The 26,107-nt window shown below is 40.7% G+C and overlaps 11 protein-coding genes across 11 annotated transcripts; 5 read left to right on the forward strand and 6 right to left on the reverse strand.

The window, feature by feature from the left end:
* Positions 1–27: 27 nt before the first annotated feature.
* On the forward strand, positions 28–1,875 carry FA14DRAFT_169382 (MFS general substrate transporter; the record flags this gene model as incomplete). Its single annotated transcript, XM_025500205.1, has 2 exons — positions 28–1,723; positions 1,763–1,875. The coding sequence occupies 2 exons, from the start codon at positions 28–30 to the stop codon at positions 1,873–1,875; spliced, it is 1,809 nt and encodes a 602-aa protein (XP_025351612.1).
* Positions 1,876–2,176: 301 nt separating this feature from the next.
* On the forward strand, positions 2,177–3,259 carry FA14DRAFT_162801 (uncharacterized protein; the record flags this gene model as incomplete). Its single annotated transcript, XM_025499761.1, has 1 exon — positions 2,177–3,259. One exon carries the CDS (start codon positions 2,177–2,179, stop codon positions 3,257–3,259), a length of 1,083 nt encoding a protein of 360 aa, XP_025351613.1.
* Positions 3,260–6,511: 3,252 nt separating this feature from the next.
* FA14DRAFT_158859 (uncharacterized protein) lies at positions 6,512–7,211 on the reverse strand (the record flags this gene model as incomplete). The annotated part of the gene is made up of 2 exons (XM_025498004.1): positions 6,512–6,927; positions 6,977–7,211. The coding sequence occupies 2 exons, from the start codon at positions 7,209–7,211 to the stop codon at positions 6,512–6,514; spliced, it is 651 nt and encodes a 216-aa protein (XP_025351614.1).
* A 2,134-nt stretch (positions 7,212–9,345) lies between these two features.
* FA14DRAFT_28943 (uncharacterized protein) lies at positions 9,346–10,439 on the forward strand. The gene has a single exon (XM_025502137.1). It carries the CDS (start codon positions 9,544–9,546, stop codon positions 10,315–10,317), a length of 774 nt encoding a protein of 257 aa, XP_025351615.1. The 5' UTR covers positions 9,346–9,543; the 3' UTR covers positions 10,318–10,439.
* On the reverse strand, positions 10,393–11,322 carry FA14DRAFT_28923 (uncharacterized protein). The gene has a single exon (XM_025502136.1). The coding sequence runs from the start codon at positions 11,034–11,036 to the stop codon at positions 10,467–10,469; it is 570 nt and encodes a 189-aa protein (XP_025351616.1). The 5' UTR covers positions 11,037–11,322; the 3' UTR covers positions 10,393–10,466.
* On the reverse strand, positions 11,005–12,304 carry FA14DRAFT_28945 (uncharacterized protein). Its single transcript, XM_025502138.1, has one exon. It carries the CDS (start codon positions 11,892–11,894, stop codon positions 11,127–11,129), a length of 768 nt encoding a protein of 255 aa, XP_025351617.1. The 5' UTR covers positions 11,895–12,304; the 3' UTR covers positions 11,005–11,126.
* A 496-nt stretch (positions 12,305–12,800) lies between these two features.
* On the forward strand, positions 12,801–13,380 carry FA14DRAFT_162805 (uncharacterized protein). Its single transcript, XM_025499762.1, has one exon. It carries the CDS (start codon positions 13,104–13,106, stop codon positions 13,371–13,373), a length of 270 nt encoding a protein of 89 aa, XP_025351618.1. The 5' UTR covers positions 12,801–13,103; the 3' UTR covers positions 13,374–13,380.
* A 3,224-nt stretch (positions 13,381–16,604) lies between these two features.
* On the reverse strand, positions 16,605–19,011 carry FA14DRAFT_158861 (uncharacterized protein; the record flags this gene model as incomplete). The annotated part of the gene is made up of 10 exons (XM_025498005.1): positions 16,605–16,937; positions 16,996–17,200; positions 17,269–17,360; positions 17,597–17,613; positions 17,653–17,818; positions 17,860–17,902; positions 17,944–18,051; positions 18,089–18,334; position 18,462; positions 18,723–19,011. The coding sequence occupies 10 exons, from the start codon at positions 19,009–19,011 to the stop codon at positions 16,605–16,607; spliced, it is 1,500 nt and encodes a 499-aa protein (XP_025351619.1).
* A 2,057-nt stretch (positions 19,012–21,068) lies between these two features.
* Positions 21,069–21,601, reverse strand: FA14DRAFT_158862 (uncharacterized protein; the record flags this gene model as incomplete). Its single annotated transcript, XM_025498006.1, has 3 exons — positions 21,069–21,218; positions 21,274–21,336; positions 21,362–21,601. 3 exons carry the CDS (start codon positions 21,599–21,601, stop codon positions 21,069–21,071), a joined length of 453 nt encoding a protein of 150 aa, XP_025351620.1.
* A 528-nt stretch (positions 21,602–22,129) lies between these two features.
* FA14DRAFT_28987 (kinase-like protein) lies at positions 22,130–22,603 on the reverse strand. The gene is made up of 2 exons (XM_025502139.1): positions 22,391–22,603; positions 22,130–22,332 (listed from the first exon to the last, which is right to left on the reverse strand). The coding sequence occupies exons 1-2, from the start codon at positions 22,490–22,492 to the stop codon at positions 22,180–22,182; spliced, it is 255 nt and encodes an 84-aa protein (XP_025351621.1). The 5' UTR covers positions 22,493–22,603; the 3' UTR covers positions 22,130–22,179.
* A 795-nt stretch (positions 22,604–23,398) lies between these two features.
* Positions 23,399–24,306, forward strand: FA14DRAFT_158863 (uncharacterized protein; the record flags this gene model as incomplete). The annotated part of the gene is made up of 2 exons (XM_025498007.1): positions 23,399–23,629; positions 23,686–24,306. 2 exons carry the CDS (start codon positions 23,399–23,401, stop codon positions 24,304–24,306), a joined length of 852 nt encoding a protein of 283 aa, XP_025351622.1.
* Between the last annotated feature and the right edge of the window lie 1,801 nt (positions 24,307–26,107).

Below are 26,107 nucleotides of genomic sequence, written 5' to 3' on the forward strand. Positions count from 1 at the left end.
ATGAATGGCGACGGGAACATTAACGATATGAGAGAAGCAGCTTATCAAGTTGGCGTCTTTCTCGATCAACATGCAAAAGGTGTTGCAAAAGCATCGAGATCAAAGGATCGTCATTTTTGGTTAGCATTCATGGGAATTGCAATCACAGGTTTCCTTTCTGCAACTGATATGACAATCATTGCTCCAATCTTACCAACGATTGCAGGTGATATGCCACCTTCAGATATAAGTCCGACTTGGATCACATCTGCTTTCCTTTTAGCGATGATGACTTTTCAACCTTTATGGGGTGGTCTTTCTGATGCTTTTGGTCGTCAAAGCACCCTTTTGGCTTCTGTGATCATTTTTCTTGCTGGTTCAATTCCTTGTACCGTTGCAAAATCAATGTTAACAATGGTTGCTGGAAGAGGCTTACAAGGTGTAGGTGGTGGTGGAATGCTTGCGATTGGTGAAGTGATGCTGTCAGATATGACAACATTGGCAGAAAGAGGTTATTTCTTAGGTTTGCTTTCTATGGCTTTTGCCGTGGCTGCAATTGCTGCCCCTTTGGTAGGAGGTGTTTTTGCTACACATGGAGGCTATCTTGGCTGGAGATGGTCTTTCTTGATCAATTTCCCCATCGGTGTCGTTGCTCTTGCCTTCGTTCTTTCGTCAAACAAGTTCAAACCACCACCAAAGCTGACAATGCGAGAGAAATGGGCACATTGTGATGCTACTTCGGCCTTGATTTTATTTGCTTCAACTCTTTCGCTCTTGATCGGATTGACAAGAGGTGGTGAAGAGTATGCATGGAATGATGGAAGAGTGGTAGCACCGTTGATTTGCGGTATTATTGGACTGATTGGCTTCTTTGCTCTGCAGTGGCTACCATTTAAATTCTTACGTTCATGGTTCTTGGCACCAAGACCGGTTTTGGATCCTGCAATGTTTTTCGGAAAAGGACTAAGGACGAATTCAATTTCCTTCATCCTAACATTTTTGCATGGTATTCTGTTGTATGGAGCCATTCAAACGCTTATCCTTTATTTTGAAACAAGAGATGCAACTCCACTGCGTGCTGCCATTAATGTTCTGCCTGCAAATGTCCCTTCTACACCAGCAGCATTTATTGCTGGAGTCTTGATGGCAGTCACTGGTCGTTACAAATCCTTAATTATTGGTTCTCAAGTTCTCATGTTGGTTGGACTGGGAATGTTTGTCTATTTGAACTCTTTCTCTCCAACGTATCAATGGGTCATCTTCCAATTAATCGCATCGATAGGAATTGGAGCAATGTATACATTAGCACTTCCTCCAATTCAAGCAAGTTTACCTCCGGCTTATCTTGCTCGTGCAACTGCAACATTTGCTTTTGTTCGTTCTTTCGGTGCAATTTGGGGTGTCTCAATCACTTTGGTCGCCTTTAGCGCTCAAGCAAATAAAGAATTGGACAAGGTTCCAGGTGCATATGAAGCTGGATTCACAGGAGCAAGTGCAATTGGCAAAACAACTTCAATCGGTTCTGTTACTCCGATCGAACTACAAACTGATATCAGGAACGCATTCGATCAATCACTGCGAGTTGCATTTTCCGTGTTAGTACCTTTTGCTGCAATCGGTTTGTTTTTGGCAATTTTCATTAAACATATTCCTTTGCCAAATTTCAACACATCTGAATATGGGTTGCAAGAACAGGAACAGGGCACAGAAAAGAGCTCATCACCTCATAAAAATGCCGAAGAGGGTACTCTGCAAACCGGCTTCGAACGCTCTCACACAGCAGGTACCAGTGAATTAGACTCTGCTTTCAGTTCGCCAAAAGTGGGCGGTCGACTCTCTACTAATCAGGAACGTAATTCAATTCCTTTGCGTAGGTCAGACAGTTTCTGGCATTAAGCTTTACTGTATATATTTTATAAAATAGTAAAGATGCTGATACATGATCCAAGGTGAAACACCAGTCTGATGCAATGATCGACGTTGAAGTGACGTGTGAATTTCACTCGTTTGCAAATGTTTGCTCAACGGCTTCCACGGCAAAGGAACGCACCGTCAATCATTCGCGCGCATAAACTTTATGCATCAGAATTTCGGTTTGGTGTTCGAGACGATCGACGCTAAAAATAAAAATAACTTGCTCTTCTATTCCTTTCAAGCGAGACAAATACGAAATAAACAAGAAAATATGACAGCACCAATGTACCTAAGAACCCTGAGACATCACCATTGCAATAGTGCTACTTTCCATTTTGAGTCTGTTCCTTACTTTCTCTCCACCATCAATCTCATTCACACCAATATGAAGTGCTACTCCCTCTCATTCCTTGCTTTGTTAGCATTCGTCTTTGTTGGATTAGACGAGAGTCATTCAGCTCCTTGTAATACTGAAGCACTCATTTCCATCTTATCCGATAATCAAAAAAGTGCTTTACTTCAATCAGGTAGCTTCAACGGTTATCATGCTTCAGGAACAAATTCAGGCTATCAATCCAACACAAACAACAAAAATGAACAAAACCAAGGTCAAGGCAAATCAAGCTCTAACGGTGACAGCGAAGAACAACATCAAGCTTTGATTTCTATCCTTTCAGGAAACAGCAAGAGTGGCTTGGTTCAAAGTGGTACACAAAATGGCTACCACGCCTCTGGAACAAATTCAGGCTATCAGTCAAACACAAACAATACCAACACATGCAGCAAAGGATCCAAAGATGAAAAGTCATCTAAAGATTCTAATGAAAAATCAGGCAAAAAGTCTGATGAACAAGGCAAGGGTACGTCAATCTTATCTAACAGCGATAAGAGCGGCTTAGTTCAATCTGGCAGCTTTAATGGTTACCATGCCTCGGGTACAAATTCGGGATACAAATCAAATACAAACAATACAAACGCATCCAATAAAGGATCTGAAAAGTCAGCCAAAGAGTCTAGTGAGAAATCAGGAAAAAAGTCTGATGAACAAGGCAACAAAACATCAATCTTGTCCAACAACGATAAGAGCGGCTTGGTTCAATCAGGCACACAGAATGGATACCACGCTTCTGGTACAAACTCTGGATACAAGTCAAACACGAACAACACGAACGAAAAGCATACTGATGGTAACAGTGGCTCAAAAGATGCTGATCACAAATCGAAAGACCAAGGCGAGAGCAAAGACAAGTGTTCCCTCCTTTCAAACAACGAAAAGAGCGGTTTGATTCAATCCGGCGTTGAGAATGGCTACCATGGTTCTGGCACGAATTCAGGCTATGAATCAAACAAGAACAACACTCATTAAAACTTCTATTATTTGTATAAACGTATAAATTTTATCCTTATGCCCTTGTTGCCATTACTAAAGCAAGCCACAATCCAACGGTGAACGTACCTTGTTCCCCTCCAACGATTTGATGTAAAGAGTCCATATTTGATTCGTACTCTTTTTGCTTGTACAAGACATCCATTGGCATACCTAAACTTTCGATGTAATGAAGCAGCTCTTTTGTTGTCCAAGAAGAATGTTGTAAGAAGCAAGAATTTGATTCTTTGCATTCTTGATCGATCACTTTTGCATCTTTTGCGATATGTTCAGGACAATCTTTTACCAAAGAGAATGAAGAAGGTGGGTTTTCACCTAATCCATTCACGCATCTAAAGGGATACTTCACATATTGCAAGTAACAATACACACAATCCAGTTGCCTTGGAAAAGAAAAATTGACGACATTCTAACATGAACTGGGAACAATCTTATTAATCTACTATACAGGCAAAATTTACTTGTCTTTATATAACTACATCTTAGAAATCTGAAATCTGAAATCTGTCACGTGCGTGTTATCCAAATGTAACTATTTAGCAAATTATTCATGATGAGGAGTTTCAGATAAATCTGCAAACATTTTGGAGCCTAAAGACCAAAAGGAGTCATAGCAATTAGGTTACAATACTGGATATTTTTGGTATACTACAATTGTTCCTACGGCTCGTTTTGTTACTACGTTTGAGACTCTGAAGATGAATTTTGTTCGAGTGAAAGATTGGGAGAAACGTCTAAGGACATGTCTTCGATGGTGGTATTGTGATTTGAAAAATCATTACGACGAGTATTTGTAATGACATCCATTTTGGATGAAAATGCATGCATAGATGATGATGAGGGTGTATCTGAAACGGTAGAAAAATTGGCAAGGGCATTCAGGCCATCTTTGTCTGTTTGTTGTTGTAGTTTTGGTGGTGGTGGTGGCGATGATTCGAGCCCAAGTGTTTCGACTTTTTCGATAGCTATAGTGAAAAGCAAAAGGTTATACTCATATTTTCTTCTCTTTTGAAAGCGGTGCAACGTAAGCAACAATAGTCATTAACGTAAGCAACAATAGTAATTAACCCCTTCTTTTATCAATTCAATCGCTTATAGGAAAAGTGAGTGAATCAGTGAGTAACAAAGTCCCTGCAGGTGGCTTTGCTTGGCTTGAGCGGATGATCAATTTTCATTTATGCATTTTGGTGTAAGGCAGGATTAGCTTCAGATGGCGAAATAAAGGCTGAAAAAAATGGGGATCTGGAATGATATAGATATATGGCATCGATTGAAAGATTGAGAAATTCTTCTCTCGATCTTTCAATATCGTGCTCGGTCTTGAGGATGTGCACAATTTTCAAACTTGAGTGGAGACCTTGTAACATCAAAAACAATTCTTCGGGTAATGTGTTTGACTTGCTCAGAATGCATTACTCTCGTGTTACCGGTCATTTTTACATCCACAATGGGTATAAACTAAAATTCTAACCCTCTGTCATCCCAAGCATATGCGTCTGTGCACTAATCCGGTTTGAGAGAAAATTCTACTTGGTTTTGGTTATGATAAGCCCGCGCTACCGCATGTCTTCGACAAAGCGTACATTGACATTGACAGCCGCTGGCTTATATGATTTATGTGGAATTTCGAACGATTGCTGAACCACGCGTACGAAATTATTTTTTCCGATGCGAATGGTTTTCTAAGACACGGTGTCTTTGTGTCCAAGAATCGAACTATAGCGTTCTCCACGCTCTACAGACATCCTATAGAAGCAAGTAAGACGCACAAAAACATTGGTAGCACTTGCTTTCCCTCGCTTACGTTATTGTTCAACAAATTGTAGCCTTCACCCCTTGATCTCCCATTTCTATAGAATTTCTATAGAGTAAAATAAGGCTCCCTATCAACTTTTCATCTTAAGCTGAATATCTCCATGTTTCCATGCGAATTCGTGAACTATCTCCTCAAACCCCGAAAGGAAATTTCCCCTTGTGCGGGGACGCGTGCGCTTTCACGCCAGTCCAACAAAATAAATGTTCAAAACACTATTTCTCTTTTTTTTCGAAAATCTTATTTCGTCTCGCCTGCAAAGTAGTATCTGAAGCTACACATCCAAAAATCATCTTAAAAAAGTATATATGATAATCGGAAATATGATTACAAGGTCAAGTAAATTCTCGCGATTTTTTCCAGATGTTCCATGAGTAGCTTCCATAAGTCTAGAAGATGAACTACGATGCAGTTGCATGACATGTAGGTCTTGAAAAAGACTAGCAATTAGCAACATACACCGCCTTGAGTAAAAAAAAAGGAAAAGGGAGCGGTCCCGTTCTGAATGACCCAAAATGTAAATACAGGAACAAGAGGATCGGCTTGATGATTTGTACGATATCGGTCGTAGATATTCAAACAGACTAATTGCTAGCTTTCTGCCTTCGCTGGATATAATTCCACATCTCTTTTGTGAGTTTTTGACTTCTGGTATAACTCAGAATATTATACCAAATCCCTTGATTCTGACCGACATCACTACTATCAAGTCTGACTAAAATTTTGACCTCGTCTGCTGTTCTTGCTGTCTTCCCTTCAATTTTGACAGATATTCGTTGTCCGCTGGGATAATTGAGTTCTGGAAACCATTTAGACACCACTTTTATAGGTATGAATATCCTCAGGCTGTCACGACCATAAGTGTGTACTCTCCGTACTAGCTCTGCAAGTTTGGATACATCGTGAGCGTCTGTCTGGAATTGTGCTTCCCCTCTAATGCAGCTTTGCTTGCCAGCTTAGTAAACTTCGACGCTTCAGTTCACAGACGGAAGTCAGCGAAGACTTGAATCCATCTGCCCAGTGACGTCTAGAAGATCATCGATCCAACGCCTTTCAAAGATTCTGCCATATCTAGAGGTAAGCCTGGTCCTTTCCACAATGGTTGATTGGAACCAAACTCTAATTTCAGAAAGAATTGTAAATGAGGTGAGCTTTATACCAACGGCAAGGTAATCAAATCCCAAATAAACTTACAAATTCTTTTTCCTCATTCACCCTCGAGAAAAGCATTCTTACATCATTGGCAAAAGGTAAAGGTAGGCGTTCCCCATTATTTAGAAAAGCTATGATCGCGCGACCTTGCCGAGAAAGGGGTAAGCTGCCGATTAGTAGCTCCCCGACATCTTTCTCTTTTCCCGGAAATCGAGAGGTTGACCTGCTGTGTTCCTCGATTGCGAGCCTGAGCAAATGATGCCAGATTAATGTTCATCGCAATATATAGCTTTCGCAATCCCTGCATAATGACCTTTGAATCTGTGCAGTAAAGATTGGGATCTACCGACATAGACAGCAGATACATCGCGTTTCTGGTTCAAGAGCACACAAATATATGTGCCTCCAGAGTCTTGCACTGGCGACTCTCGAGGGTCTCGCAGCTCGGCCCCCGTACAATGCTGAAGTTTACCCATGAGAACCCCGGAAATAAATTTCTGAGCGGGAACTGAAAGCGTACTAAAGAAAGTGTGTTGGAGTTGCTCCTTTTCACAAAGTAAAGCTCGTGCTTCTGACTCTTCTAATAATGCCATCTTGGAAGTTTGTCCGAAGGATGCTCGCGAAAGTCTTGCAAATGCGGAAAGTAACCTACCAATAAGAATCTTGAGATCATATATAGGCTCTTTTGGGGGACACAATCAAAATGGGATCTAAGTACGTTTTATGGTCACCTTCGTCGGATTTACCGGTGAAGTTCTCCATGCTTTGCCTTTTTGACTCTGAACTGATTGCCTCTAGTTCTTTCCACACTTTTTCAGGAGACAACTCCGATTCATATGTCATAGGATCATACCCTAGCCTGTGAGGTCGGAATGCAATCCTCTTATCACTATCGGCAAGTTCCTCTTCTGAATGTTGCGTACTTTCGCTGCTTGTTTCGGCTTCAAAGTTTTCAAGAGGATTCATCTTTGGAATGCACGGTCTCCTTTTCCGAAACATCCATTTTTGATCAATGAGTTGGGGTCAGGCACACGATTCAATAGCCACACTGAGGAAACTTTCCTCTTGCTCGGATGACAGTGAGGATGGGATTAGAAAAATACCTGACCAGCTTACCTTTACTTTTTTTATATAGACGAATCCTTTCTATTGTTAGATTGCAATGAGACAAAAGCATGCTTTGCTTTGCTCCACAAATTTTGCTTCTTGTCGCAAAGCACCTTTATTCTACCTTCCGGTTCTCGCAGTCTCTCTCGACAATTCTTGCCAGACTTTCCTCGGAGGAAAAAAATCATGATTCCCTTTGTTCTGGCTTTTTCCCCTTTGTTCCGGCTTTTTTCCCTTTGTCCCACGCGGTCAGAATTGGACCTCTCTTCGAACATCCTTAATTCCCAAATTAGCCTACAATAGCTCTCCTTTGTTCTTTCTACCTTGGTGTGACGCATTTTACATTCATTTTTCTTCCTTGTTCAAAGATCAAGATAATAAGTGGGACAATGCGATGGGAAAGAGTAATCTTCCGTGATTAATCTGGCTCAATTCAGTGAGAAGTAGGGTCGAGTGCGTTCCTGCCAGTCTTGTAATGTTTCCTGCACGGTATACAAACTATTCCCATTCAGCACTTTTGCGTTCATACTGTCACTTGGGGAAAACACACATAGTGATCAAACCTACAGAATTTGGAACACTAACTTCTATGAGGAAAAGCCTACCTCACTGTACTCGATGAAGTGAAGTGTAGATTAATTTGCCGTCCCTCTGGTAATTCAGGAAAACAAATCTGCTTTCTCACAAGGAATACACGTATCACAACATGCCGAATACAAGTAAACATGTATCACAACACGCCGAATACAAGAAATACACGTATCGGAACACGCCGAATCGCATACTTGATCGTTCAGTAGTTCTAAAGAGTGCAAGATGGGACGTTCAAGGCATTTGAGAAGATCTGGTTGTCGAGAGCGCGAACTACCTTTCCTTCGACGAGTTCTTGTACCGAAACATTTATTACGCCAGAAGGAACATTCGTCGGCATTCCATTCTTTTTTCCTTGGTGAAATGATTTAGACTGAACTAAAGTCCATGTATGCAATTTCCTCCTCAAGGAAGTTATCGTCTGCTAAACGAGCGAATCAAACATCAACAGCGCCGAGCTGTGTAGATTCTCTGACTTCGTAAGCTGCGTCTTCGTCGACTGTCTTCTCCGGATCAGGTTTCGTCGGTCTCGTCGCTGCTTTGGTCATTTACTTTAATGTGATACAGGTGTGGCGACAACGTAATATTCCGCAACGGATCTTGATAAAGCCTCCTTAATTTTTCCAGCTTTACGTGTTGAGGAAGATCTGGCAGCGATTCTGGATAGGCTCAAAGACATCTTGACTTGAGTATCATTAAATGCTACGCCACTGATTGAATATGAGTCCACCTTTTTTCAACTCTACTATACTACTATGAGCATATAGAGACTGTTCTAAAAAACCCAGTGTAATCTATTCTTCTTTGTTGGTGATGACCTAATCAAAGAAGTGAGTGTATGGAAAGAGAAGGAGACAAACACGAAATCAATCGAGAAATCCTTTAGCGCCTAGATATATATTATAGCAAGTTTTTCATCCATATAGGCGTCATTCAATTCCAATTGACAAATATATAAAGATATAGTCTTAGATTCTAACATTATTTTGCACAGTTCATTCTAAAGTGATTTGATAGCATGATCTCCTTTGCTTTTACCTGAAAAAATGGAAATACGATGGAGTCCATAGGTCGCAAAGAAATGCATGTCCAATGGAATGCAAGCACTCTTGAATGATGCTTTGAAAATTTTGGATAACCTTGACTTCTCGCGAGAAAAGTCTGTCAGGCAAATCAAAGAATGTCCCGGCCAACGACCGGCCATAAAGCCATGTTTGCGAAACTAAAACCAAATCATACGCTAAATATACCAAGAATCATTTTACAATGCTTGCTCTGCGCAGCGTTTTAATTCAGACACCGCTAAATTGATCTGCAGTATAAGTTTCAAGAACATTCTTTCCAGTGAACTAATATTTATATTTTTATTTGGTAATGCATGTATTTGTGTGGCGGCGGTTTTGAAAAAATAGGTATAGCGATCTGTATATCCCCGAAGGCCTTTCGGTTCTGGTTTTAGCAGGAGATCAAATCTAATCCTTCGTATACGTTCTGATATTGATAACCCCCTTTCTTTATTCATGTCATTATCATCATCGACAATTTTTATTCTTATGGATCTGATAAATCACACAGACTTCTACTTGGTAGTCTAGATTTTATGTCGGAGAGTAATTTACCTTGTCCTATAAAAAGATATCACATAATGGCTCAAAGAGAGACGAGGAAGCAAATCGTTCTCGAACAATTATACTCTGATATTCTCAAGCAGGCTCGTACGGAAGAACATCAGAGTTGTGACTCAAAATTTTACGAATCGTCTTTTTCATATAATTTCAAAGATGAAGAAGCTGGTGAAATCTTCGACCTGTATGCAAGCCGAGAAACAGATCAAGTCAAAAATGTTAGACACCACAAATATCCACCTCTCTCGATCAAACTTATCCCACCATCTCCAACATTCCGCTCAAGGGAATATAGAAACCACTATGCAAGTTTTTCTCACGAACAGCATTCTGTTCTTATAGAAAACGATATTCATTCAGGCATTAAAGCAGAAGAGGAGAACGTAAACGAATACGGTGTTCCTGTATATAGCCGCACAGAACCATATTCAAGTAAAACGCATGTTCAGCATCGTAAGCGACAAGTGGTAGAAGCAGCAAGTGTTATACTCCATCTGGCTGAATCAGAAAATATGCCGAAAGAGATAAAGCAAAAACACAGAATATCGTGCGACTTATTCACTTCCTCCGATTTTACCGATCTAAATCAGTCTTGCATTTTGAACGATGGTATATTATATTGTCGTGATTGTGATAAAGAAATTTTACAGGGTGGTGTTCGGTGTAGGAATGGGGAAGATACTGCTTTTTTCCATCGGGATTGTTTCACCTGCTCACACTATAACAGTTTTCTATGTAGAACAGAATAATACTTCTTATATCGCCTATCTCATGTATCATATTTTACACGTCCCTGTTCTATTCCTTATCTCATGTAAGTACTTCTATACCCGAACAGTATGCTCTTCACCAATACTCACACATACGTATCAGCATCGAAATCACGAAGTTGCGATCATCATGAATCTTCCTTCTGCGATTCTGAGCATTTTGTTAGAATATTAATTCTGCACTGACATGTAAAACCAGCAGATAAATTACGTGATCTACCAAATGGACCTGGCTTATGTTTTTCGAGTAAATCTCTATATTTACTTTGAATCGAACGACCCTCAACAGTTGCACAAAGTTGACAATCTGATGTTGAGGTCGAATTTCCAGCTGCAAATCTTTCTAAAGCTAAAAGCGGCGGAGGAGGAGATGAAGAAATCGGAAAAGGTAGAACAAAATCATCTTGATCCATTGATTCGTTCAGTAAGGGAACGTGAAATAATCGAAATGTACTCCTTTGAACGTAATGAAATAATTGAATTCGTAATATATCTCTTGCTTCTTTTTCTGATAAAGGGCTTCCATTGCTTCCACCTGTTCTAGATATGATTGCAATTTGATCTGCATATCCTACATACAATTGAGAATAACCATCATCAAGAGCTTTCCAAACGGTCAGAAGATGAAGAGCAATTAATGTTTCTAAACTTTGATCTGCACATCCAAATGCACGTATTGCAAGTGAACGTTTATGCATTCCTAACACTTGCTCTTCTTGTGAATTTATGATTGGATTGCTAAATCTCGAAGCAAGATATAAAACCGTTGAAAGCAGAAATGTTGAAGTTCAACGTGTTCCAGGTAATGATAATTCTTGTGCAGAAGGGATTGCTCCTGCCCACGGTTGTAAGTATGAATCGTAATATAACAATAATTCTTCGCACCTCGCTGACGAGATTATTCCTAAAATTCGCGGATCAGGATAGATGTCAAAACGTACGACAAGTGGTGAATCAGCTACGATTCGACCGAGTACAGGTTTATCTCCTGTCAGAGGACACAAATGTTGTCTTAAAGTAGGATGATAAAGTGATTCTCCAATCCTACTTGAGATGGGATGTTCAGATGATTTAACATTTATATTCTGCGTTGCACCATTCTTTTTGTTTCCTTCTCCAAAATACATAGGTATAAATCTATGTCCATTTTCATCTTGAAATTTCTTCAAAATTCGCCAAAGTGAACTTCGAAAAGGTTTTGCAAGTATATCTTGAAATTTCACGAATTCATTATTAGACATTTGTTCTTTGTCTGCGTCTCTATTTCGAGAGAAAGAAGATGAAAATTTAAGTAAAGGTGAATTTCCTGAACTTATGATTTCATTCCTTTTATCCATTGATGAACCTGTTGATTGATTTTTATGTTTTCTTCCTCTTTTATTTGTTGGCTCAAATCTGCATTGCAACCCAAAATGTTCGCATCTTTGACAAGCACGAGCACTTTCTCCAATCTTGCAAGTCACTTTTCTTTGTCGACATTCCAGACAAGCAGCTTTCACTGACGATGAAAAAGATTTTGAAGTAGTTTTTGCCCTTTCCAGACCTCTGCCAAACATTTATAGAGAAAGAAGAATGTGTTCACCCACATCCATCTAGTTGCACGGGTTAATAATATCTCGCGTCCTTTAAAAATCACTACAAAGTATAAAAGCGTGATGATGGCGTGGGAAAGAGAGTTTAAATAGTAGAAATTGATTTACACGCTACGCGAACCATCAAATTTAAAGGTACAAACGTATAAAAAAAAGGTCCAGATCCTATTGCGAGCTATAATGACATTCGCCGAGACATATTCCGCTAGTTCAATATACACGGAAAGCAAGTTCCGTGCTTACTTGTTTGCTATGTAATTGATTTTGGTAAAACTCAAGTCTAGGGTAAGATTTCTACAATTTTCCATGGATCGATCTTTGTACTAATTTTAGCTTAATCCGACCGGCGCTTAATGTTTTAGGTCTAGACCCGGCAAGGGCGCAGCGCCAGCGTTCACGCACGTCGGAAATGTATCTAAAACATTCTAGCAAGCGCAGTCCTGCGTTTTCTAATCTGTAGATTTGTGAGATCGTTCTCGTTTTCCGATACCAATCCATCTTTCAACTTTAATATGATGTGGCCACAAAATTGACGGAAAAAGATCTCGCGATAGGAAGGTGTGAGATTTCGGAAGTAGCGCTAAGGAGCACAGCACGTCAACCCTGCAAGATCTTCAATATTAAGATGAGACATCTAATGCCGTCAAGTTCGCCCTTTGGAAGAACTTTATTTGTGACAAGTCGCTTTGTATTGTTCATTTTACTTTCCCATTTTCTCACCAACCTGCAAGACCTGAACGCTGAATTAAGCATTCGGGAATGCGGATAGTATAGTCCGATCTGATGCACAGAATACGAATAAAAACCGAGAAACAAAGTCAAGTAATGAGGCCGGACGCATTTAGAATTTCCAAGGCATTAACGCTGCACTCCTACGCGTTCCCTATTAACAACAAACCACCTTTTGCTTACAATTTTCTTCTCAAGAGTTTGTACTTCTACGCTGTGTTAGTCTCAATTTCTTTCCGTACTATTGCCTCCAACTGGTTGTATTATTACCGTTTCTTTGTGATAAAATTGAAAGTAGAGGATATGCTGCTATTTGTGGACCGCATACCCGAGCATTGCTGTGCAACTTGATGCGTTCTGCCAGTTTTGCTGCTTTGTCATTCGAAAGGTGCAGAGCATGCATTTACAAAAGCATCACCTCAGTTTTATGACAATTTCGATTACATGGCGTACGCAGCGCTTCAAAGCACTGCCGTCTATAATGCTGTTTTGTGTTGTCAAAGTCTGACGTGCCTTTTGACGGTATTGTTCTTTTTTTGTAAGGCAGTCGACTCAGTATTCCAAAGTAGCAGTATCTTCTCTTTGAGTATAGAAGCGAAGATCAATGAAAGTAAATGTCTACCACCTTGCAAGAGTATTGAGAAGGGGTTATCTAAGATCCATCGAAATTACGCAATCGCTGGCAGAAATGGTGGAAGAAGAGTTCCTTGCTAAACAAAGGCCTGATAGAGTAAGTTTTCAATCTGCTCGTCAAGATTGTCGAACTCCATAGCACTTCGAGTCTAAAAAATTGATCTTCTTAGCTAAATTGCTCACAACACGTACAGCACGCCCAGAAAGCAAAAGCGCCCGAACAACGACCTTTGATATCTTATCACAGCTTGTCGTACAAAGCGACAAGACTACCAAGAAGTGGCATTAAGCATTGTTCTAAGCGTTTATGAGTCACCTTTACTCGTGGTTCTCTTGCTCGCTTTCGTCGTTTTGACGTGTCTAGAAGTTCGAACCTGCATCCTGTACAGCCGCACAGACAAGCAAACGGTTCAATTCCTGATCGACTACAAGCGGGAAAAGAGCCTGCGCAACCTTGTCATTTATGTGAGAGAAGAATCGTCGTGAGCAATGAATGCCTGATACAAGGTGTATCGCATATCATTCGAGCTACTACTTATGGGTGGCGTTATGTAGCCGCAATCTCCAAAATGTAATTTAGGAACCGTATATAATATAATTGATTTGAAAAGGTGCACCATTCCTGATATCTTTTCCGGCAGGACGAAGCATGAAATAGAATCCATATTTCAAAATCCTACTCATACTTATGTTACAAAGGCAGTCTAAAGTAAGTGCAAAGAGATCAATTTGTGCGATATTAGACTCATTTCTAATTTGGTGGTTCGTGAAGAAGTCGCAAGACTTGATGGCCAAACGTATGCTTTGAATCAAGTAATTCAATTTGAAAATTTTGGTTGGATAATTACTAAAGTACATAGCACGAAGTCAGGATTCGTGCCTTCTGCCCCTGCTACTGTAATTTTCTACTGCTGTATCTTCTCTGCATTCATTTATGTATATCAGTTCTGAAGAGGCTTTTCTGAGCTACCTCACAGCGACATAATGTTCGTAGCATCTCCACTTCTTTCCCGGACGGATCTGTGCCTCCGAAGAGAAGGATGCCAGGATAGCGAACAGGCCTATGCCTTTCTTCTCACTTTTTTACCTTTTAAATAAAAAGTATTTCGGCTGAAGACGCTGAGTCATTATATTTTTTCAAGTAATGCGTAGTCTCTATGCGTCTGCAATCTGTCTTTACGAATGCTCTCGATTTCGAATAATAGTCTGAGTTCTCACACACGGCGGTAGTGTTTATGTTGAAGAGCTTACAAAACGGCTTCTCTTGCATGTTTTGAATATAGCGTTGAATTTGACAGAAATTATCACTGAAATGTGTAGAAGTCTAAATGTCCAAACTTTCTCGCGAACTAGAAAAAGAAGTAGAAATAAACATTGTAATGATGAGAGCTGGCGCTGCTGAAATAAGCGTGATAACGAAACGACCATCAGGAAGCCACGTGATAAAATATCTTACACGAAAGCCAGTCATAATTTTGTTGGTAATCCATTCTTCATTAACCAAGGCGCAACTTTTTTATTTTCCACTTCCTCTAACAGCAATGTAATTGCTAATGTGAAGCACTGCCACAATGTCCGTCTACAAATTTTGCAAAAAGACTCTGTTTTAGACTCATTGCAGCCAATGAACCACACCATTTCTATGACATACATGGTTTTATAAGTCAGTATCCAACACTTCTAGGTCCATGTTGGGTTGATACAAATGCTATATTCTATTTTACAACATACTCTTACTAAAATGTGGCGATAATATCGAGGCGTGTTCATTTATACTTTAAGCTGCATGTTGAGAAAGGGACGCATCGCCAAACGTTCCGTAAAAGTTACTCGGTACCATTTTACAATTTTTGGTTCAAATGACGGGTGTATCAGCAACTCAATACTTTTCACATACTATTTTCAAAGTTTTCGGCTTTAGCATAGAGTGATCATTACTTCTCAACAGTATTGCAAACTTTTCTGCTTTGGTCAGTGAATCTTGTGCTGCTTTGTTCGTCGATCGAGAAGGAAGATGAAATTCCTTTCACAAGTTGCAATTCAGGATCTGGTAGATACTCATCATCGGAACTGCTATCCTGCCACTAATGCAGGATCATCAATGAACTGCTTACACGTACCTAGTAATGACTTGGCTTTTCTAAGGGTTCTTCTCTTGACAGCTTACATCTCCTAGTATAAATGTAGATAAGATTCCAAACCTCTTGTATCACTCGGAATCGTATACAAGTGCACGACTTATTCAAGGATAGGGTTAGAAGAAGATAAGCTAGCAACAAGAAATCTTAAGACATGCAACACATGCAACATATTCATTACTGATCATCTCAGTATCATCATATATGATAGATGCCCATTCTCTTGTTTTGCGTGGAGGTGCAATGGGAACTGTTGTTGCCTTGCTTCAGGGTTCATGCGCGGGTAAGCTGAAGAAGCTCGACGCGGTGGAAATTTGAATAAGCCAAAAAAGGAGGACGATGGAAAATGATGTAAATGATCTTTTTTATGGGGACTAGCTATTCAGTCGCATGATGAATCATGAGGTTACCCGCCAATGGCAGACCTCCTATACAAAGACAACGACGTGTCTTTGAAGGGTCCCATTTTCTTTTATAAAAGGGCGCACATGTCTACCAGACGCAAATCACTGCACAAATACAATACGAAAACTATACGCTAAAGCGATTGACGCCCACGTTCAAATCGATTCACCGTCGGAAGAACTTAATTTTGAGGCGTTTTTTATGCTTACAACATACATTTACCCACCACATGTCATCCAGTCAGTACTGGTAGAAACATTTTTCCATCAGAAAAGGGCCAAAGTTTGTATTGGGCAGCGAGATGTATTTTTGTCGACAGTTAGCTAGACGTGCAAGAAGTAACAATTTTTTCCTGGGTTACAAATAGCACAAACTGAGGAAGAGAACTCCATTTGGGAACATTTTGGACTTTTTTTTATTTCAAACCTTTGCTATGGGGCTACAACATCTTCTCGACTCGACCTTCTTCATCAAGATTTCGCATTTCTCTTTGTAATTCCTGAATGTAGCGCCAAATTGCCGCCGGAGGCAAACCACCTTTTGCATATCGTAGCGCATTACACCATCTACCTACATTGTCACTTTGTCCTGTGCTGTCAAGACGAAGAAATATTTTCACCTCTTCAGGTGATCTGGCTCTCTTAGCTTCAATTTTTACAGAGAGTGGAAGACCTTGCCGGTAGGTTCCATCTGGAAACCACATCCTTAACATCCTTCTCGGAATGAGGATTGTAGGCGATCTTTGACCTCGTACACCAATCCTTGGCGATTATCCTTTTAAGGGTAAAGTTCTTTTGGAAATTTGGCATTCTGGAACATCTTCTTCATCGTCTGATTTAGCCTCGGAAGTATGGTTTGGAGCTTTATGGTCGTTGTCAAACGTGCGCGATTGTCTTGCGATAATGGCTGCTTGGCCAGCAAATACAGTGAAACGCGAGACGACCTCTCTAAAGCGAAAATTCGCTGATATTGGAACCCATGTATTCAAAGTAGTGGAATATAGCGACATGCCCACTCCTTTGAGAGGGGCGCTTACCTCTGCTGAGAAGCTAGTACCATCCCACAAAGGGCAGGAAGAGCCGAATACAAGCTTGTTAAAATACTAGAGCAGCAGGAAAGTTAGAATAAAAAAGCGTCAACTACTTATTAATGAGACTTACAAATTCTTTCTTCCCTTTATTTTGTTCTAAGTGCTTTCTTGTCTGCGGTGACACCGGAACTGTGATTTCCTCCTCATTCTTTGGACGCACAGCGACAGTCTTGCCCTGTACTGAAATCGGAAGATCGCCCTCGATCAACTCTCTGTAATCGCTGTTTTGAGTCACAATGCATGACGACACTTTCTGCTGATCTCTCAGAATGGTACTACTCGCAAAGAAGTAAAAAGATTGAGTTTCAAGCTTACTAAACCTACTTCTCTTGAAAGCACTTACAAACGTCTGTCAGCTTCCTTGCTAGAGCAGCAATGAAGCAACCTTTCTGCCAAACGCACTTGCCATTTTCTTCGATGGAAAACAGTTTCGAACTGCAGAAAGAGCTTTCAAAGAAGAATAACAATTTATTTTCGTTCCTTTGTTACTTCCCGCACAGTTCGACTTATACTGAACTCGCATCTAAATCTTTCAGATAAAGCTTTAACCAACCATATATCTCACGGTATTTTTGTGAAAGGCCGAAAAATACGTCACTCTGTTGGCATCAAAGATTGTAATGTATAAGCTGATATTTCTAGCCGCTTGCTCTCGACGTTAATCGACTCACCTTTGAATCTGGATCTCCTACAAGCAATTGAAGAGAGACAAATAAGGGCAACTCACTATCGTTACTGACATTTGCTGCCTGCAAGCGGATGTCATTCATAGCTTTATTAGCTTTAATCTTGTCTATTTGCCTTTCTTCTAAAAGTTCGAGTTTTTTACCTTTAATATGTTTTCCATTTGTTTTCGTGGTAATGGGAAGTTGTCCAAATTGGTTGTTATCCACCTGTAGCACGCTTCTCTCGATTTACGATTCTGTGTTCTCACCAGCCTCAACTGGTACTCGCTAGAAGTCGAAAAATATTGGCATCTGTCATTTATAAGCACAGCAACTATTTGCGTAATACTCACCCTTTCTTTAGCAATCTTACGACCTCTATCATATATGCAGCATGTTTGTGGCGGTAGTCTTGCTCGATCTCCTTTTTTTGATCTTCATTCCGTGCAGCAAGAGCGCGACTATTTTTTTAAGAGAAATATTAGAATTTACTTTCACTATTCGGTGATCACCAAAATACTTACGTGGTCTTGCTTGCGGGAGCAGGTCAAACCGTATCGAAGATACAAATTGCGGAGTTCAAGTAGCATTGGCGAAAGGGTGGGGTTTGCAACATTTTCTGCGTATTGGTTCAAGCGTTCCGGTCTCTCCATACAAGGGGTGAAGTTGTAACCAATGAAGCTGACCAGTGGCATACCAAAACCGGCCCGAAATTCCAAGAATGCTTCTTTAGTTGGAAACTGCCTGTGATACAAGAGAGCAAGGCTTCAAATACTGCAACATGGTCATGTGCGTCTATTGCGATTGTAATGAAAAGCTCGTGTGAGTAAAAAGTGGGTAAGCTCTGCGAAAAAGTTTAGGGAAAACTCACCCTGTGATGTTACGGGAAAAATGTTTGCCGGGATGAAATACAGCTCTCCGCCGTAATGAAGCTCGCGGGCCGCAGATTGATAGAAATGCGATTCGATGTGCGCAAAAGAATCTGAGGTATGCGTTGCGATGGCAAGATTGATTTGATGATCTTTCATTCTTCTTTGCAATGAGTTTGTTCACCCAACATAGACTCCCGCTACTTCGTTACTCCTGTTCGTCGTCAGTACGAGGTATGTACCCCCTGCCGTCCCTAACTTACTGTTGTAGGCCTTAACTTCGGCTTTCTCTCGCATCGAAAGAGACAAAGTCTCTCCTCTCAAAACACGGTTGAGAAATGACGCTGCAAAATCTGACAAAGTGTGGAAAAAGAATTTCGCGGTCTCGATGCCAGATTGCAAAATATCACAAACAGAGTTATCCTCCATAAGCGCAAGACTCATTGGCAAGTGTGGATAGCCATTCGAAAGGCGTGCAAAAGCATTCAACGCCCTATCTACCGCCTCTGTAAGACGCGTCGAAGACTTATGTGGCGGAAGACACTTGAACATTAATACTCAATTTGGCCATCTGGATGAAGTTTGCGCGTAGCGAATCGGATAGTTTCGATGATCGCCTCGCCTTGGTGTTGTCTGCTATTTGGCACGGTCCTAGTCTTGAATTGCAATTTGCTGCTCTCAAAGAGCCGCTCTGGCCCAAAACGAGCGGCTCGTAATGACGTTGCACTGCGGCAAAAGTCTTTGAAACCGGATTTGTCCCTGCGTGATCATCTTCAGCGTCGTCTGTTTCATTCTCACTGACCTCATCAACAACAACAGAATCCAGAAATGTATTATGATTATCGTTTTCATGGAGATCTTCAACTTAGAATTTATTCTCGTCTTCTTCGGACAGTCTCTCCATGGCTGAATGCAGCGTGAAGTGTGGAAAGCGGTGAAGTATTATTGTGTTGGTGATAGAGGAAAGCTATGCGGAAATGAGTGAATTTGGTGTGTTAGTAGTGTTGTGAGAAGACTCTAACGATAATTGCACACTCTTTATATGGACCATCAAAACATATTGGACAACGAAAACTTTATGCTAGCTTGTTATTGCAAACACTACCTTTGTTATGATCTTATGTCCCTTTCTTCTTGCAAGATCAAAGTCTCCAATATGCGGAGACCGTGCCATTGTTTCATCTTTTCACTATTTTTGCATTTGTCCCTCCTCTTTTACGCCCTATCCTCATACTTCAGTGAGCGAGAGGGAAAGAATTAAACGCACACTCGGACAGATGTCCGCTGTGACCTTTCTGCATCATCTTGTGACCTTTCTACATCATCTTCTCTAAAGACAGGGGATGAATTGCTTCGCGAAAACCATTCCTTTCGCTCCCTTTGTGAACATGTGCAGCAGTGTGTGATGTTGAGGCCACTTTCTGCTAAAATATCTGTATCTAAATGGTGAACAAAGGAACGCGCCACCCAAATCTCATTTCAACATTTCCTTTTGTCAAGATTTCAAAGAACAAAGGTTTTTGATTAAAATTGTTTGGAAATCCCATGCGTGATTGAGTGCAATGTTAAGGAAACCAATCTCTCCTTTGTCCTCGTTTCGCTTTTGTTTTTTCTTATTGTGATTTGATCGCAAAGCAACAAAAGGCAAATTTCGAGCAATACACCGATGTGCTGTTCCATCTGCGAATCATCCTGAAGAGAGTGTGAGAATACGGCCTGATGTGTCCCGTGAGTGACCACAAATGAACATTTGCATTAAACACCATCTACGACTGACAAAGGCATCCTCGAAGATCCGAAAAGGCACACAGAGAGTATAGCCGAGTATCGTGGAAGCCAAAAAATGTGTCACAGTCATAGAATTACTTCCATTACAAATTGCGTGTTCTTGTCATTTATAGTATCAGCCTGAAGCACGGATCAGGAAGATGCACAACGTAATGTGACAAGTGTATACAAACCGAAAATGCAACTTGAATTTCGTTGTGGATTATTATCATCATTTATTGCATTAAAACAGAAAAAGGCCGAAAATAATATTTCTCGACAAAACTTTCCTTCAAAAACCATACGGTGAGGAGGAAGCTGATTTTAGTAACGCTTTCTGGCATAGGAACGCTGCACGACAGATTGATCTTCGCGCGAAAGTGTAGGCAATTTTATCGCAAAGGAGAATGATGCTAGCTCTTTATCATAATGCATCATCTTCTATCGTTCAGTCTTCAGGTATATCTCGAAGTGAAGCTTATCAGTATCAAATTTTTGCAAAATCTAGAATTTTACAATCAGAAGATTTTGACATGCTGTGGAGAGTATCTGCTCGAACATTGTGTTCTTTTGTACTGTGTCCGAAGTGAAACACAAGTTGACGACCAGTCTTCGATGCCATCTGCTAGGGCATGGGTAGTAATAGCCAAGCTTTTAGCATCCTTGTATGTTCCAATTGCAAGCAGTGCGCACCATTTCTTAGCATTAAAACTCCCTGGACAGGCTATTCAATGCTTGACTAGAAAGGTGAACTCAGGAAATCTTTTCAAAAGCCAGCATGATAACGTTAGTATACATGTTAGTATACATGTCAGAAGAAGCATAAATCCTTTCGATTACACTCACATGAGTTCAGAATCTTTCTCACTCTTTGCTGATTGAAAAGATTTATCGCTACCGTCTTCTTCAATGCCTGATAAAAGCTTTATGTGACTTAAAACATAGACATACAGATCAGCGGTGTGCTCACTTGTGACCTTCAATATACTCACCTACTATGATTGTGCATCAAGGCTTCCAACATCCATGAAAATGCCAAAGGCGTACTTGCTTCGCGTCGTGAAATAGGCTTTTCGATGAAGGAATATAGGTAGAATGTAAGCATAAAGACTGAAAACAGAAATCTTATACTTACGTCTATTTGCAGAAATAGCGCCGGCACCTGAGACACATCAACGCTCAAAGGCTCTGAAAGCATAGCGGCAACCGATTTCTCAAGTGATACGCCCTTAGACCATTGAAAAGTAATATAGAATTGTAAAAGTAAAAGATGAGTTTTCTCCTTGTATTCAAAGTCTTTCAAAAAATGCTTACCGCCACGTCCAGATCTTGGAAAGTAAAATACCAAGTGACCATAAGTCTGTTTTCTTTCCATACTTGAGACCACGAATCATCTCCTGGATTTTTTAGAAGAAAAAGTCAATATAATGGGCAACCATAGAGAAGTTACGAAGAGTACGCACAAGCGACATATAATCTTTTGTCTTGAGATTCACATCGGAGAGGGCAGAAAAAAATGTCAGTCAGAACAGACCATTGATTTTGAAATTCATTTAGGACTCACTCCAGCTATTCCCCATCTGCCGACACTATCACGAGGCTTTGAGATAGCAAGTCCGAAAACACCCAGTTTAATCTGCATTCCCCGCGTAAGAAGAACTGGATGAAGGAAAAGAGGGTCAATGAGGCTGCGTATCATGCGCAGGAAGATTCTCTCTTACCATTCTCTAGTTTGATGTCCCGATGAATCACAGAGTCATTTGCTAAAGCGCCTTCATGAAGATAGTGAACAGCCGAACAAAGCTGAGCGCAAATTTTATTTCTAATAGTAGGGTAACTTCATAAAGAGCAAAAAGACTTAATTCAATAGCTTCAACTGTTTTTATCACTACATCATTCACACGTTTTGTTTGCAAAAGAGAAAATCACATAAAGTGCCTTGCTCGCATAATTCTAATTCCAATTGTAAAAATTGTTCTGGAGTGCGAAACTCTTTAATGCGACAATATTCACATGTTCCAGCGTAGAGTGAATGTTTGCTTCCCGTTTCATATTTTCCAGCGCACCAAGTGCTTGATTTGTTTTGATGCATTTGACTGCAACTTTCTAAAGATTGGAAAGAAAATGAGACAGAAAGAAACCTTCAGTGTGAAAGATTACTCACATTATTTGTCTGGAGATTGATTGCTTGGTACACTATCCCAAAAGCACCCTCGCCTATGCAAGAAATGAGACGAAACTTTTTACAATTCATTTGAGCAAACATTACGTTGAATGCATCAAAATTTGTCCAATTCAAAGCCAGGTCTTTTATAGTATATGCATTCTAGTATCTGATTTACTTTTGTACATACATAGTATAGCAAAAAGAGTGGGCGCTTACTTGATTAGATTTTTGATAGGTGTGCCATGATTAGACCTTGGATGGGCACAAAGATTAGGTTTGTGATGGATCCGTATGATTCTTCGCTACGCGTCATTTGGCTGCAAAGGCATCAAGTCATCAAAATGGGCATGAGACTGTGCACGTGCATCTTGAAATTGCACTGCTCTCCATTTACTTCTTCATCGGGGTTCTTAAATTAAATTAGAAAGCAAGAGTGCCATCATTCCGTACGACCTTACTCTTAAAGGCAATGATATTGTCAGAACGGTGCTCAGATCAGCAATTGATATGCCTATCTTCGGCAAATGTAATATATCTGTAAAGCTCGGCACATTCGCTGCAAACCCTCAAGTTCAGGATTCTCTACAGACTTTTCTTACTTTCTCACGGCTGCCTCCCTTTATCTATGCAACCAAAATTGAAATGAGTAAAGCTAAAGGCCTCACTGAGCAGCGATTGAACTGACACGCTAAGCACGGGTTCATCATGCCCTTGCGTGTGCAACACTATCCCTTTGTTTCGGAAAGGGTAATGCTTTCGGACAAGACAAGCTGAGAAAATACAAACGCGATGTGTCTTTTCCTTAATATCCCTTTGTGCAGAAACATTGGGGTTTGATATACCTTTGTGCCGCACTCTCCATTTTTGATTGCGAAGTAGAGTTCAGTTCCACAGCAACGCACTCACATATAAATTTGCGATATGAAAGGGAATTCTGCTCAAAGCACCCTGCTTGATCGGTGAATCTCAACAACCATCATCTCCTCCAACCAGATCATTTTCAAGATGACCACGCGCATCTACCTTCCTAGACAAGAAACACTTTATCAGACCACTGGGATAGATAGTCTCGTGACATCTGTTGCTGCGTATGTTCAAGCAGCAGATGGGTCACACACGCCGAACAAAGTGGCATTGATGTATCGAGCATTTTGTGAGGCACTGTTACAAGAGAATCTCCTGAGATTGGACCAGATTCCCGCCATGATCATCCAGTACCAAGGTGTTTCTTATGAGGTGAGTATTGGTGAAGGACCGCAGAGCAGACAAAAGAACTGACTGCCTCTTTGTAGATTTATGTCAGATCTATAGAACAAAACGGGAAGTCCAGAAAACGTAAGGGGACAGCATTTGCAGATCCCATGCCAACTTCATCTAAAGAAGCCGAAAACATTAGAGCATTCAAACTTCTTGAGATGCTGACGAAATTAATAAAGACGGAAAATTCAAGAAAAACCGGAGAGGCAGGCAGATTCCTGCAACCGGAAGATGGCCAAGAAAAAAGCGCAGGTGAGCTTGTCAAGTATCATTTACAGAAGCTATCAATTGCAGAAGTCGACTTTTCTCAGGCTCGCGAGAAGGTAAGACGTGCGTACTTTCATCTAGGTAAAGCATATGCTCAATGGATTTTCGAGCTCCTGCCATCTCTTGACGTTCCAGTGACGTCGAAGACATTTCATCGTGAGGCATATCCCATTGTTCAAGCGCACTTGCTCAAGCTTTGTAAGCAGTCAAATGAGTCGTCCTTGCTAAAGCGGCTCGAAAGGGCGAGAAAATATTTTCACATGGGATCCCTCATTGGAGTGGAAACATTAGCCCAATGCGAAGACTTGACTGTCAAAAGAATGGACAAAATATCTATGGAGTCGCTTTTCTATTGGAGAAGTACTGCAAAAATGAACTTTTCAAGATGAACTTTCCAAGATGAACTTTCCAAGATGAACTTTCCAAGATGAACATCAATGGGCCTTGATTTGGTGCTAGGTAGCTCGCGCACTTTCTCGTGGTTTTGCATGTTGCAATTCTTTCTGAAGGGGTAAAAACAACATTTTCGTCTACATTTCAACTTCTTTTATTGTCTCTTTCTCCATAAACTCAACACTCTCCATCCCTACTGTCTATGATCGATGAAGTCATTCTTTCAATAAGGACGTTTCGTCACTAATTTCAATTGCCTCCTGTCATTGATTATGGTCCTACCGTTCTTAACTCCACCTTACCTGCTCAGATTTGCATCCCGGCAAGCTCGCGGATGGTATCGAAATTCAACATCTGCGAAATGGTTTTCGGAGTTCTCTGGATTAGCTTATAACCACTTCCAAGATCTTTAGATTTTTTGCACAAATGATAGGAACGCGAAAGGGAAAAAAACGAGGGGTAAAAGTTCGTCCGCTTTGAATTGCTCATGCGCAGTTCCACACCAATTGTGGCCGATCAGTATTTGTATTTGAAATTTACTTCTTTTCCGCTTGCTTGCTTTTGCAATACTGCGTTGCAAATAGACAACGTTTCAACACTAATACGATCGATACATATGGAGTTGGTACTGTAAAGTGAGTCAAGGAACCATGCCGAAGCTATCTTCGCTTCGGGAAAGAAAGTCCTTCTGACACATGCCCCTGATCTAGGATGGAAAGTATTATCCGTACTTTTTTGCGCTGGAAGATGAGAAGATGCGATTGTTGCACGGGATGGTTATAGTACCTACAATCTATGAGAGTGCAGTCGCGCGAGTACTTGGATCCATGTCTTGCAGAATGGCACTACCGCCGATGTGTGCTTGCCAGAGCTCGAGGGTTCTCGTGCGGGTCCGAATCTTGATCAAATACAAAAGATGTACAAAAAGGAAAATGCAAAAACACATTCCAACGGCGCGCTCAACGATAAAAGATAAAAAAAATGCAGTAGGAAACGATAAAAAAAGGAATGCATTAGGAAACGATAAAAGAAAAAAATGCAGTAGGAAAGGAATATAAAACAGGATCGATCATATATGCATTGAAGCCGGGGCTAAAACGCGCTGGTATTTCGCGTTATCATCGACTCGTGCAAATGCTGCTTGGAGACGTATTGCACATCCATCATACCCTTCATGAAATGTTATAAATCCCGCAAAAACTTTTTTGATATGATGTCTTAATTTTTCGTCAGACGGGGAACGAGACTGAAAGACTTATTTCGCACTAAGTACTTTTCAACTCTGATCCTCGGCGATTGCTGTTCATGCAAAGAGGGGCCATGCGTGGGAATTGGGAACAAAGGAAGACAAAGATTGTCTTTGTTGAAAACAAAGAGAACAAAGGGGATTTAGATTCGGAACGCGCGGTACAAAGGGAAAAAACGAGACAAAGCAATTCATATCTTTTGCTGTATTTCTGCCGGAGGGTCACGGAAATTGTTATGGATGAACGATTGAGAAAAGCTGATATCATAACAATGGTACACAGCGGTGGTCTTTAAATATTATCGAACGGAGCGTCAAGTCTCCCTGTACTGGCCTCTTATCGAAGAAGACTAAACATTTGAATAAGTAGAGCAAAGCTATCTTGTTCGCGTAGTTTCTGAGTCTTATCCTCACTCTCATCCGCGCAGCAGATTTTCATTCATGATCTCGCAAGTGATCCTTCCGAAGCACTTTTCATACGGAGATTGCCACACATCTGTTTAATTGAAATCTAATTTTTACCAAGTAAGAGACCGACCATACTTTGCAAC

The sequence above is a fragment of the Meira miltonrushii genome (genome assembly GCF_003144205.1).
Source record: "Meira miltonrushii strain MCA 3882 unplaced genomic scaffold FA14scaffold_11, whole genome shotgun sequence".
Lineage (NCBI taxonomy): Eukaryota > Fungi > Basidiomycota > Exobasidiomycetes > Exobasidiales > Brachybasidiaceae > Meira > Meira miltonrushii.

Coding starts and splice junctions, on each gene's coding strand:
- FA14DRAFT_28943 (XM_025502137.1), top strand. CDS start 9,544: ATGTCGGAGAGTAATTTACCTTGTCCTATAAAAAGATATCACATAATG.
- FA14DRAFT_28923 (XM_025502136.1), bottom strand. CDS start 11,036: ATGCATAAACGTTCACTTGCAATACGTGCATTTGGATGTGCAGATCAA.
- FA14DRAFT_28945 (XM_025502138.1), bottom strand. CDS start 11,894: ATGTTTGGCAGAGGTCTGGAAAGGGCAAAAACTACTTCAAAATCTTTT.
- FA14DRAFT_162805 (XM_025499762.1), top strand. CDS start 13,104: ATGGCGTACGCAGCGCTTCAAAGCACTGCCGTCTATAATGCTGTTTTG.
- FA14DRAFT_28987 (XM_025502139.1), bottom strand. CDS start 22,492: ATGTTTGCTCAAATGAATTGTAAAAAGTTTCGTCTCATTTCTTGCATA. Junction 22,333..22,390: donor TCAATCTCCAGACAAATAAT/GTGAGTAATCTT, acceptor TCCAATCTTTAG/AAAGTTGCAGTCAAATGCAT.